Consider the following 14,437-nt stretch of genomic DNA (forward strand, 5'->3'; position numbering starts at 1 on the left):
ACACGAATCTGTAAAACTTCAATATCCCCCTGGCGACAAAACAACCAAAAATAATATCAGACCTAATTAAGTATCCTAAAACAAAAACCAATCCAATCATATATCAAGAAAAATTCCAAATAATTAAAGATAAATATTCCAAACACTCAACAATTTATACAGACGGTTCAAAAGATGGAGACAATGTTGGATGTGCAGCCATACACAATAAAACAATCCTAATAAAAAGATTACCAGACAAAGCATCCATCTACAATGCCGAAGTATCGGCCATTGGTATGGCACTTGATCTTATAGAATTCGCCAAAGATAAAGAATTCATTCTGTTCAGATGCCAAATCAGTACTCGAAACACTGGAAAACAGGAAACTAACTCAATAATCACCTCAACCTTAAATAGAATTAACAATATTTCTAATGATAAAAATGTCCTTTTCTGTTGGATACGCAGTCATATCAACATAAAGGCTAACGATAGAGCTGACAAAGCAGCATTAAAATTACCCCAAAGATAAGATCCCTCATGCCGATCTAAAACAAATCATTAACAAATATATTAGAAACACATGGCAAGAGTCGTGGAACTCCTGTACTAGAAACAAGCTATACCAAATCCAGGAAACCATAGGAAAACAGAAACCAAACAAAAGAATGACCAGAAAGGAGGAAGTTATAATAACAAGATTCCGAATAGGTCATACCTCTATAACACACTCCTACCTACTCAAAAAAGAAGCCCCACTCTGCACACCCTACCAGGAACCATACACCGTCAATCACATATTAACAAGAGGCGAAGAATTGAAAACAACCCGACTGAATCTATATAATGAAAAAACTGTAAAGGACATATTCACTCATGTATGGTGGCTTTGTGCATCAAAACTACTTGGGCGGGTGTTGGTATCTGCATCTGTATCTGAAGCATGGAAGGTCTTTGAGGTACTCTGGCATACAGGGAAACATTGTTACTGTTGACGAGCGTTGTGTATGTGATGACTCCTATTGGGTTGGATCGAACGAGGCATCACATCTCGACCTGACCAAAGGGAAAATCCTGGCCCTTTGTTGTTGTGACAAGGGCTTGTGCCTATATGCGGGGCGGGTGTTGATATCTGCAGTTGTGTCTGAAGCAGGGGAGGCCTTTGAGGTATCTCTGGCACACGGGGAAACTTTTTGGTTGTTGACAAGCCTCTCGATGCTGTTGCTGGTGTGGATTGATCTGTTCGCTAGAGCTCGTACAGTTCAGGTGAGGGTGTCTGTTGGGTCGGGTGTTTTCGTTCGTTGGGTTTCTCTGACTTGGGTGTTTTTTTTGAGAGAGAAATGTGGTGTCTTGGAGAGTGGCGGAGTCGGATTTCACACCACAATACAAGTATCTCTAAACCTCAGATGCTATGCCAGTTGCGTTGTAGTGGCTGTCCATTGTTTTGACAAGGTAGGGGTAGATGTTATAGTTTCATGCTTTGACCTTTTCACTCCTAAGCATTGCGCCTATGATTGAAATGAGCCCGTCAACGGATAGCTTGGAATTCTTGTCCTTCTTAAATTTTCTCTAGATGTGCACGGCTGCTTCCCTAAGTGTATTTTCAAGCCGATCTGCAAAATCCGTAAGTCTTTCATTTTCTCGCCGTTCTAGGTCCCAGGCTCGGCTTAAGTGCTGAAAAGTGTTCATGCCGTGGGTTGTCAGGAGATACTCCTTTAGGAGGGTGAAGATGGCTGTATCCTGCTCAGAGGCCAGCATCTGCTGGAATATTGCCTTGGTCCAATAAGTCTTTTACTGATTTAATGAATTCATCTTCCAAGCTAGGGTAAGATGGTAGTTCTGATGCGACGTGAATCATTTGATGCGACGTGAATCAATTTAGCGTAGTAATAAACTGACTCGCATCGTTTCCCAGGTGGAAGGTCTTTTGCTGTCTCATGGCATCTCGAATTGCTTGTTGACGCATGAGTAGTCTGTAATCACCGTTAGTCTGAGCAGTGGTGGTTGTTGTCGCTGCTGATTTCAAGGCAGTGTCATGGCGTCTATGTTGAGTCGAATTTCTTGAAGCGCGTCTTCAGAAGGCTGTGTGGGTCCGGTCATTAAGTTGAAAAGAAGCTGTTTTTGTATCTTAATTAGCGCGAAGAGCTCGGACTGTGTGAAATTGTCCATGTTTCTCTTGCTAAACACTCTGACACCAATTTGTTATAACAAAACTGAACATATGGAAAGCAAGAAATTGACAAACGAAAGGGGTTAAGTATAAATGTTTATTTGAAGTTCAAACGATCATGAAACGAAACTGTTGGCGTGTCAGGATAGTTTTGGCGATGTTGGTGGCTACTGGTTGCTGATGGAGCGAAATTCACGATATGGCTCACATTAGTTTTGGCGATGTCGGTGGCTACTGGTTGCTGATGGAGCGAAATTCACGATATGGCTCACATTAGTTTTGGCGATGTCGATGGCTACTGGTTGCTGATGGAGCGAAATTCACGATATGGCTCACATTAGTTTTGGCGATGTCTGTGGCTACTGGTTGCTGATGGAGCGAAATTCACGATATGGCTCACATTAGTTTTGGCGATGTCTGTGGCTACTGGTTGCTGATGGAGCGAAATTCACGATATGGCTCACATTAGTTTTGGCGATATCTGTGGCTACTGGTTGCTGATGGAGCGAAATTCACGATATGGCTCACATTAGTTTTGGCGATGTCGGTGGCTACTGGTTGCTGATGGAGCGAAATTCACGATATGGCTCACATTAGTTTTGGCGATGGCGGTGGCTACTGGTTGCTGATGGAGCAAAGTTCACAGTGTGGCTTACATTGGCCTAACTCCTGTTTGTCGAGAAGGCTAATGCTTTTATAGTCATGACATAGACGTAGGTGAAGGCAAAGAGTTTTTGATCGCTGGCTTGTGTTTTGCTTTTTAAATTGTGTTTTTTGTGCTTTAATGTGTTGTGTAGAATCGTCTGTTTGGTGTATGTATGCATGTTTTATATCTATTTAAAGCCAAGAAAGTTGTGAATGTAATCTAGTCGGTGTTGTATTGTTGCAGTGTTTTGTGAAATAGATATTCGTGTTTATATGCTGCAGGAGTTGCGTTTACTGTGATGTTTGTGTTTTGTATTTTGGTTTTTCTTTTGTCGTGCGGCCTTCTCTGGCGGTTTACTTGGTTGAAGTGATATACGAGCTATTCTATTGATGCGTGTACATGAAAAAATGGGCTTTGAAGTTGTCATGTGTATTTAGTGAATTCATTTGCATTGTATCGACGAACGGATTTGTCTTAGCGTCGCCATTATTGTCGCTGTCGCTTTATTCATGTAAATATGGAGGGATAGGCGATATAACAAGGGGAATGGAAAATCTTAAAGAATGAGATGATCCTCTGAGCAGAAATAAAGGGAGATATGCCCACAAAAAGAATGTGGGATATGGAGGAAAGGAGAAAAAGAAAACTTGCAAGACAAAATTATAAATGAAAATATAAAGAAATAAAAAAGAAAATAAAAAATACAAAAAATAATCAAATATAACAAAATACAAGATACACACTAGAAATAAAAAATGAAAGATTAAAAAAGGCTTTGGAATGCTTAGTTATAAAAAGCATTTCCATTCTCTCCTTCTACTGAGGTTTTTTCCTTCTTGAATTAACAAATTCACATACACCAATATTTTATCTTGTCTATATTTTTTTCCTTTATATAGTTATGCTCCACCCTACATGATGAACTTTTCGTTTAAAGAATCCTTCAATATTTCTTTAATCTCCTCTAATATTTGTGCCACTAAAACTTTTCATATAGTTTTTCTTTATATCTATATTGCAGACATTCTATGAGCCAGTTCCCCCTGCTCCACCATTAACCTCTCAGTCTGGCAGCACTGTACATTCCGGACTTGCCACAATTCCTCCGCACTCCCTTATAGCATTTGGCTTGTTTCTTCGGTTACCTGGCTATGCAGATGTCCTCCTCAGGGAACGAAAGAAAGCTCAGTGTTTGCTGCGTCTCGTACTTGGTGTCACAGATGATGGTGATGGAGGTAAGGTGGTCCTTTTCAATTAGATTTTTCTTGTGGCTTTCTAGGTGGAATGAAAAGTACAAATTCTAAACCAACATTTCTTTTGTAGAGACTTCAACAGTTATAATTATTAAGAACAAATATTTCTAGAACTGATTTCTCCTAAGAAATCATCAAAAACTGATATTTTTTGTGCTAGCACAATATCTTAATTTTAACAAAATGCTTTTTGTAAGATTAAGAAGCCATATTCATTATTTTAAACTGAATAATTTCCAATTGGATCTACTGTAAACCTGTGCATGCATTCGCTGCACAAGTGATGATCATCTGCTCATTGTCTTAAGTTGTCACTCAGTTTCTACAAATCAAATTATAACTTATCCAGTTTAAAATAAATAACAAAGTTTTATTTGGAAGTTAAAATGATACTCCTTTGCTTCAACTGAACAACAGACTTACAAATGAGAATTCTTAGTCTGACCAAATAAAATACTAGTCCAACTGAACACAATCCATTTCTCTTTGACAAGAACACAAACATCAACTGACGCATCTGATAGAATATAGATACACGACCACAACTTGAAGACCGCTTGTGATAATCAACTGCCAATCTATGGACATAAAAAAACTGATTTGGGGTTCCCATATCTAAATGGCCATTATTTTTGGCAAGCCTCAAGTGGATTACAACCACAGCAGGGAACCTTGTACCTGTAGAATCATTACTTTTTGTTTCTAGTGGACAAATTGAATTCTGGGTGGTCAGCCCCAAATCAGACATATTTTCTCTTTCTTCGATGATTTCTCTACCCTTGGATAAATATTTCACTCACAGCAAGCTTGTTATTCAAATGCATTGCAAACATACAATCTATTAAACATGTCATATAGTGCATGTTTACCCTAACCTACTTCATTTTTTTTGTTGTTGGGGACATGATTGCCCTGGTGAATACCATTTTAATTATGAAATCTAACATGTCAAGTTGAAATCAAGTTGGATCTTTTATGGTCATTTTGTACTGTGCAATTAGATTTGATTTGCTATTAAAAAACAAAACTTTTTTCTCAAAATTTCTTGTTGTATTGAATATCAGTCATAACAGTTGAGTATAATTTTCAATAGAATTGTGTTTGTGTATAATTACTTTTTTTAATTCCATTTTTAATTGTTTCCAACTCTCTTTTAAGGTCATATTCTGACATCTCCAATTGCGAATTCCCTACCCACACTGCCTTTCAATGTGATGGAGTCCCTTTTTGATGCGACTCCGCTGACAACTGATGATGGTGTGTACCTCCGCAGAATGATGCTTGATATTGGTGCCTTACACTTGATCCTTGCTTGTCTTTCGGTCCTCAGTCACCATGCCCCTCGCCTGAACTCGGCTGCCCTACAGCATGAGGTAAGAAAGGATACAACAAAAAAAGTAAATCCTCATATTACTACATTTGGGAAGAATTTAGTTTGGATGAAATAAGTTTTTCCATGTTTTAAGTAATCAGCTGTAGACAAAGTATAAATATATAAAGATAGACATAAGAAGGGATACAATTCATAATCCAAAGGAATTCGTCCTTTGCTGGCATAGATAAATGGTGGGGGTGGGGGGGGGAACAAATATGTTACCAGTAACACACATACATGGTTTTCATGTATGAGCTTTGTACATTAGATCTGTAAATTAATAGATTGTACTTTATTCATTCTATTCTTATAAAAGAGAGTAGCAACGTATAGTTAAATATTTTAATTTCTGAAGTTAAGAAAATTTAATAGGTTATGTCATGTAAAGAAAAATATAAGAAAATACGATTTGAAAATATATGAAAATATATTTGCTGGTAAAAGAGAAACAGTTTATAGATGATTGCTTCTGGTTTTGAATTCAGAAATAAACGTTGTTTATCAGACACTTTTTACCCATATTTTAGGTTGGATGTTTTTTGAGGGTTAATAATTTGCTTGCACCATCTTTTTGCTTTTATTATCAACACATAAAAAAATCAAACTGCGTTTTAGGTAGGGGTGAACAGCAGAAATACTATTATGGACGAAACCCGTGTTGGTGCAAAAAAGTGGCTGCTGTGAACGTGAACATTGGAAAAAAATAAATTACTTTTAGTTAAGTTTTGGACAGTTATTTAATTGCATTTTTGGTTTTTAATAATAAAGCCCGAAAATGCAATTTAATAACTTTGCCAAACTTAACTATTTTTTTTTTAAATGTATGGCACAGAATGATGGGTTGTAAAATAGACAATTCTCCAAATTTATTCACTATTGATTCTACAAAACGCTATTTTTGTGAGTTCATCTGCTTTAAAATAAACATTCAATCAAATCCACAGACTTCATTGCTTATTGACTTTCAACTTAGTAAGACTATTTTGTATGGGTAAAAAGACTGGCTTCTGTTTCAAAATTTATCATTCCAAACTTAATCTATACGCAAAATAGCTTTTGTTTTTATTCTGAAAACCTAAATTGCTGGTTGTTATTAAAATATACATACGTAGAAATTTGAAAGAAAGATGTTTAGGTAAAAAAAAACTCAAACTTTTTTATTTACTCTTGAATCATTAAAATCAATACAAAAATGACAATGTTAAAATTTTTTGCTTAAAGCAATTCTTAATGTTGTGTGATTCCAACTGATGGTGTTTTCTTCCTTTTGTTAAGTATGTTCATGCTCAATATTACTACGGATACATTTTTTTTTGTTTGTTTCTGGCAAAACACAGACTATGCTGGCTGCTATCCAAGTTGTCAACACACAAACTGTATCCTCAACAACAGCAGAAGAGAAGTCCCAACAGTATTGGGCCAAAGGGACTGGCTTTGGTACGGGTTCCACAACCTCCAGTTGGGATGCTGAACAGGCTTTATTACGACAAAAAAGTGAAGAAGAGCATGTTACGTGTTTACTTCAGGTAAACCAATTATTTTGCTATCTTTATAATCCCATTCATAAAATATAGTTTAAATGATATGTTAAGGATGTGAGATCTCCACTTTCTTTTTAACTTCAAGATTTCCACTTTTTAAAATCTTTTCTTTGACTGATTTCTGCTGCTTTGTTAGAGCTTCGTTATTGTTTTATGCTTTGACTTGATTTTCTTTCTTGCTTTATCGGTTTTCTTTTCTCTTTCTTTACCTCTCTTCATCTTGTTGCTTTTTTATATATATATATATATATATATATATATATATATAAATAAAGGAATCACCATTTATCAAGGCCCTGAGGCCACTCAAGGATAAGGGTAAAAGAGTGTACAGTGGTCAAAAGGACAATATCATAGTAATCGATAGAAGTGTAAATTTGGTAAATTGGATTACTTAAAGGGAACAGCTCATCAAGAATTTGTTTATATTGGACTTGAAGACGGCCATATTGTAGTCGGCTGGAAAGCATGTAAATGGAAGAGAGTTCCACAGGCGTGCAGTTCTAAGATAGTAGCTTTGTTTAGGTTTAGGCACAGATAAAGAGTGGGGGAAATTATTGATAGAATTTACAGCCAAACGAGTATTTCTCGTGAATGTTTGACGAGGTGGGACCATAGATTGGAGCTCAGACGAGCACTTGGCATGAAAATAACGATAAAGCAGAGACAGGCTCACAATGTCTCTTCTGTGAGAAAGAGGTTGCAAGGGAGAGAAAAGGGCATCTCCTACAAAGTCTATTCTGAACTCTGTCAAGGCAGGATAAGATCTTCCTAGCAGCTCCTGCCAAGATGTGACCTGGTGCTACCAGATCAGGCTGTCTATTGGCTTCCAGAGACAAAATGCGCCTACATCGATTTTCTGTTTTTGTTTTCTATTCTTTTTTGTAAAACTTAATTATGTTCTGCAAAAACAAAAACAACAACCCCCCCTTTCCCCTCTCCTTTCCTTTTTCTTCCCTACTTACCAACCCCGTCGTCCCCCCCCCCTTTTTTTTGCCCTGTTGGTAGGGCACTAGAATAAGCTGACTGTCCCTCTGCAGAGGGTAAAAATCCCTCAATGAGGCAACCAGTTAGCCATGGGTTGCTACCCGTAATGCCTTAGGACGTGATCCTGGTGATTGAGCTAACCTAGACCTGGGTGCATAAAAATCTAGGCACTGCAACACATTACTTCGGCCCTTACTTCAGCTAGACGGGCGGTCGGAGAGGCCCGATCTGACCAATCAGCCAGTCACGCCAAACCCTAGCACTTACACCCAAAGTACCAACTACCACAACAAAGAACGAAACTTAAAGGTACTTCCATCTTTTTTTTTTTATTTATTCCCCCACTACAAAAAATAGGCAAACCAAGTAAGTGCTAGAATGCGGTGGCAAAGGTCAATCAATTGGAAAGACGAGAACTCAACACTCCATCTGAATGTATTTTTGAGGACATATTGAACAGAAAATATAGTGCTTGAGAACTCCTTACCAAAAGAGTATATCCTCCACGTAGCCCCGACATGGTCAAGGCGAATGGGTTTCCCCCTTACTATGCCCCAATTTTGGACTCCGAGGTGGGTAGGGAGCGTGGTTGATGAAAAATAAATCCCAAAATCCATGGCTGATAAAAACAAATGCGTCCCCCTCAAAACCCTTAAAAGAAACCATTCCTCCGACTCTGACCTCTCAAGCTCAGATGAAGAACAAAAATTCAAAACTAGAAAAAACGTTCCAACTATAGACGAAGGAAACTTCCCACGATTCTTGGTTATTGAATTAATCGAAAATAAAAAAATTGGAAATTTATCACCTTTCCTAATAGAAAAAACATTATCCACAAAAAGTAAACCAAAAATGATAAAAAAAAACAAAAGATGGAAATCTACTAGTTGAGATAACTAATCTTAGAGATGCTCAATCTCTATTCAAAATGAAGAACTTCCATGAGTACAAGTGCAAAGTCTTTCCCCATAAAACACTAAACACTTTGAAAGGAGTAATTCGACGTTATGAACTATCGCTAGCAACTGAAGAAGAAATAAAAACCGAATTAGAAAAACAAGGAGTAATCAACCACATCCGCATAAACATAAAAAGAAACAATAAAATAATAACCACCAACACATACATACTAACGTTTAACAAACCAACAATACCTAAGGAAATAAAAACTGGCTACTTAAATGTAAAAGTAAACCAATATATCCCAGCCCCATTAAGATGTTTCCATTGCCAAAAATATAGACCTCATAAAGAAGCCTGTAAAGGAATAAAAATATGTGGAAAATGTGGCAACAAAGAGCCTGATCACACCGAAGAAAAATGCATAAGAAGATCACCCGGTCTTCTCTAAAATATGCAAAACATATAAAAAAGAAAGAAATTATAGAAGTAAAGTACAAAAAAAACACAACCTTTCCAGAAGCCAGAAAAATAGTTGAGACGTACATGAAAGACAACACATATGCTGAGACAACAAAAAAAGACAACTAAACCATACCATCATAATGAAATGCATGATCAATATAGGGAACTGATAAACAACCTGATTACATTAAATATTATAGAATGGCCAGAATTTCAAAATAGCCTAAAAGAAAAATACTCAAATCTGAAATAACAAATCCAAACAAAGAAAATAATATTCCATCCACACAACAGAACCATTAAAAAAAATTATCACAGAAACCAGCAAAACAACCACCAGAAATTAATAAAAACATAAGCAATGATAAAACAGCAAATAAAGAACGTTCCAGAAAAGAAAACCAAACAATAGACACTCAAAATAGATTCCAAATTCTAGAAAAAATGGAAACCGAAAACACCCTAGAAAAAAAAAGAAACCAAACACAAGTAATCAAGAGGGAAAAAATGAACAAGAAGCCAAAACAGCAACATCTCAAGCAAGATCCAGATCAACGTCCAGATCCAAACAAAAAAAAGAAAAAACCCAGCAAAACACTACACCAAAGACACAAACTCCAACAAAAGATAAGCCTCTACTTCTAAAGAGATGGAAATAGAGGAAAACTAAACATCCTCATGGATAGAAATAAAATACAACAAATTATCCAATGGAATTTTCGTGGAATAAGATCTAATTATAATGAACTTCTTATACTTATCTCACTCTTCAACCCAGCCATTGTTTGCTTACCAGAAACTTTCCTACAAAACAATAACCATTTCAAAACCCCAAACTATGAACAATACAACTATTTCCATAACACAGGTCTTTGTGCTAATGGAGGCATCTCAATTCTTGTAAGGAATAACATACCTCAAAGCAATTTCTCTGTCACAACAAATTTCCAAGCAATTACAACTCAAGTCACATTAAACAAAACAATCACAATCTGCTCAATATACCTCCCTCTTCATGAACCAATAAATGAAAATGAACAAGAAAATTTAATAAAACAACTACGTTCACCATTCATTCTTCTAGGAGACTTTAACTGCCACAGTACGTTATGGGGATGCGAAGTCACAAACTCAAAAGGAAACAAAATTGAACAATTAACAAAAATAACTTGTGCCTTCTCAATCAAAAAAAAAATCACACATACTTATATCCAACAAACGGATCAACTAGTGCCATTGATCTTACCATGTGTGATCCATCAAGCTTCTTGGATTATACGTGGAGCACTTGCGAAGAACCCTGTGGAAGTGATCACTTCCCTATTATAATCAATTACAGTAACTCCATCCAAAACCACTTACTCAGGTGGAACACAAACAAAGCCAACTTGGCCGAATTTAAAGAATTCTGTTCACTAAAACTAACAGAATATCAAATCCAAACAATAGAAGAATTCACGGAAGTACTCATAACAATAACCAAAAAATGCATACCCAAAAATTCTCCTCCTGGAAAAAAAAAAAAAACCATGGTTCAATCCAGAATGTAAAACGGCCATTAGAAAGAGAAAGGCAGCCTTAAGAAAATTTAAAAAACAACCAACAACTTAATAGAATACAATTACCAAAGAGCTAAAACTCGAAAAACAATTAAAGAATGCAAAAGATTCTGCTGGCAACAATTTGTCAACAAAATCAATATCACCACTAAACCCAAAACCAGCTGGGAAATTATTAGGAAAATAACTGGAAAATATAATCCGAATCCAATCAAACACCTTCTCACAAATAAACAGAAAATAACTGATAAAAAAGATATTGCTAACACACTAGCTTAAACCTTTGCTGAAAACTCATCATCAAAACACTACAATAGACAATTCCAAATACTTAAGAAACATGAAGAAAAGTACAAAATAAACTTTAATTCCAAAAACCAAGAGCCTTACAATGAAATCTTCTCAATCAATGAACTAGAAACCGCCATAGAAAAATCCCATAACTCAAATGTAGGACCTGATGAAGTGCACTACAGCTTCCTTAAAAAAATTCCACCAGAATCATTAAAACTCCTTCTCAAAATTTATAATAAAATATGGGAAACAAAAGATTTCCCAACTTCATGGAAAAATGCAACAATAATACCAATACCCAAACTGGGAAAAGATACATCAAGCCTAGAAAACTACAGACCAATAGCTCTCACAAGCTGCCTATGCAAAACGTTTGAAAGAATGATTAACTACCGTCTTATATGGTATATAGATGACAACAAAATAATTTCTGAAATCCAGTGTGGATACCAAATAAATCGAGGATGTATAGACCACATCACTAACCTCAAATTATACCAGAGAAGCTTTTATCAATAAGGAAAACGTAACATCTGTTTTTTGTTTTTTTTTGATCTTGAGAAAGCATATGAAATTACCTGGAAACACGGTATCATAAAAAATTTCCACAACATCGGACTAAGAGGCAGATTACCTGAATTCATAAAAAACTTCCTAACAAATCTTTCCAAGTTCGCATAGACTCAACTTTATCAGACCCACAAAATCAAGAAGGAGTGCCCCAAGGCAGCATATTATCAACAACTATCTTCAACATAAAAATCAATAACATTATAAAAGAACTCTCTCCTGATATACATAGCTCCTTATATGTAGATGACTGCTCAATCAGCTACAGATCTAAATACACTCACACTATTGAAAGAAAACTACAACATAACATAAATAAAATTAATAAATGGGCAACTAAAAATGGTTTCAAATTCTTCAAAACTAAAACAAAATGCATCCATTTCTGTAACCAATGCAAACTCCACCCTGACCCAACCTTACAGATTGAAGGCGAAAAAATTCTATTCGTAAATGAACACAAGCACCTGGGAATCATTTTTGACAAAAAACTAAATTTCATTCCACACATCAATCACATCAAAACCAAATGCAATAAAGCATTACAACTCCTACGAGTCATTGCCCATACAGATTGGGGAGCTGACAAGAACACACTACTCAAACTATATAGAGCATTAATTAGATCAAAAATAGATTATGGTAGCTTCATATATCAATCCACCAGAAAGTCATATCTAAAAGCCCTCAACACAATATGCCACTCCGGACTAAGACTAGCACTAGGAGCATTTCCAACCTCCCCTGTAGAAAGTTTGTATGCAGAAGCACATGAAACTCCTCCAATGCTTAGAAATCAAAACCTTGGTCTAAAATACTACACAAAACTTACAGCCAACCTCACAAACCCAGCACACAATAGCACTTTAAATCCAAACCATAAACACCTTTTCAACCAAAAAGAAAATGCTATCAAAACCTTTGGACTTAGAATAAAATCGATTTCCAAAGAAGCAAGTCTACCCATAACCAAAATTCACGAAACTGTCCTACTCAAAACCCCTCGCTGGAAAATCGTATCTCCTAACATCGACCTAAGTTTAAGTAAATATGAAAAGAAACATACTCATCCAATAACTTATCATGATAATCTCGATAAAATCAAAGAAAAGTATCCAGACCACGCACATCTATACAGATGGATCTAAACAAAATAACGCAGCAGCCAGTGCAGCAATACTCAATAAATCAATCAAAAAACAATCAAACCTCCCAAAAGAAACCTCAATCTACAGTGCTGAAATACATGCTCTAATCCTAGCTCTCAAACTCGCCTCCAATAACAAAAAAAAACAAATTTATAATCCTTTCAAACTCCCAATCTACTCTAAAAGCGATTAAAAATAAAAAGATGGACAACCCCCTAACCGAAAAAATTACTCCAAAAATTAACTGAACTAAACAGTAAAAAAGAAATCATTTTCTGCTGGATACTGAGCTATTCCGGTATTAAAGGTAACGAATTAGCAGATTCAGCAGCAAAAAACGCCTTAAATCTCCCAATCGATGCAAATTTTAAAATTCCATACATAGATCTAAAAAGACGTATCAACGCATATACAACAGAGAAATGGCAAACCTACTGGAATGAACACCCTAACAATAAACTTCATGAAATCATGCCAAAAATCAAAAAACAAGAACAAAATACGAAACTAAACAGAAAAGAAGTTAAACTAACAAGAATAAAAAAGGCCATACTCACTTAACCCACTCATATCTCCTAAAAAAAGAAAGCCAACCCATATGTATACCTTGTCAAACACCACTCACAATCAAACACATATTAATTCAATGTACTGATTTTGTAACAGTAAGAAATCGATTCTATAAAGAAAATAATATAAAAGAGTTATTTAATAAAAAACAATCCCCACACCATACTTTCATATCTTAAAAAAATTGGCCTTTATGAAAGAACCCTTTATAGAACGGTCCTGGATATGACCTACAACTATATCCGATGGTGAGGCCTCAGCTTGCGGGCCTTGGGGAGTGTGAAGCCACCCTTTAATTGCCATTGGTCCCAGGTCCACTCTGACCCAGAGTGGTAGTACTTGTTAGTGTCCCAACTATGGGTTAAATAGAATCCAACTTAAAAAAACAAATATACTCCATTAAAAATCGTTCCCCAAAATAACTTGATTCGGCATTAAATAACCTGAAAAAGGTTGATATGCCGTAAAACAAAAACAACCAACCAAGATGTGACAGCAATACTCCATCCTTGGATCTAGGTAGAGATCTGCATCAACAGGTAGATATCTACTAGATCGATAGAAGGATCCAATCATTTTTCCAGCGACCTTGGCAACAGATTCGATCTACGTATTCCATTTTAGATCAGGAGTAAAGGTCAAGCCCAGAAGCTTGTCAAAACATGGAGCTTCTCCAAGACGAGAGCCATTCATTTCAATTGATGCCAGATGGGGATCAGAATGTTGATGATGCAAAGATAGAAGCTTGGTTTTAGATGCATTGAAATTAACCAGCCACTTTTTTCCCCATTGTACCACATGCTCAAGATCAGAAGAGAGAGTATCAGGGAGAACTTGGTCGTTTATGGCCTTTGATGTGCTGCCATAGATGGGAGTGTCATCATTAAAAATGTCTACGAATGATCTAAGGATGTGATTTGGAAGATCATTAATATCGATAAGGAAGAGAGTTAGACCCAGACTGAGGGACTCCAGC

At 36.2% G+C, this 14,437-nt stretch overlaps 1 protein-coding gene across 2 annotated transcripts in view; it reads left to right on the forward strand.

The window, feature by feature from the left end:
- LOC145255729 (dual E2 ubiquitin-conjugating enzyme/E3 ubiquitin-protein ligase BIRC6-like) overlaps window positions 1–14,437 on the forward strand; it is a 515,468-nt gene that overhangs the window by 399,187 nt on the left and 101,844 nt on the right. For both annotated transcript variants that reach the window (XM_080114338.1, XM_080114339.1), the window contains exons 50-52: window positions 3,821–4,034; window positions 5,211–5,425; window positions 6,765–6,953. In XM_080114338.1, the coding sequence (XP_079970464.1) occupies window positions 3,821–4,034; window positions 5,211–5,425; window positions 6,765–6,953 (618 nt within the window). The remainder of the gene's footprint in view (window positions 1–3,820; window positions 4,035–5,210; window positions 5,426–6,764; window positions 6,954–14,437) is intronic.

The sequence above is a fragment of the Euprymna scolopes genome, chromosome 31 (assembly GCF_053919585.1).
Source record: "Euprymna scolopes isolate OS-2025 chromosome 31, ASM5391958v1, whole genome shotgun sequence".
Taxonomy (NCBI): Eukaryota; Metazoa; Mollusca; class Cephalopoda; order Sepiida; family Sepiolidae; genus Euprymna; species Euprymna scolopes.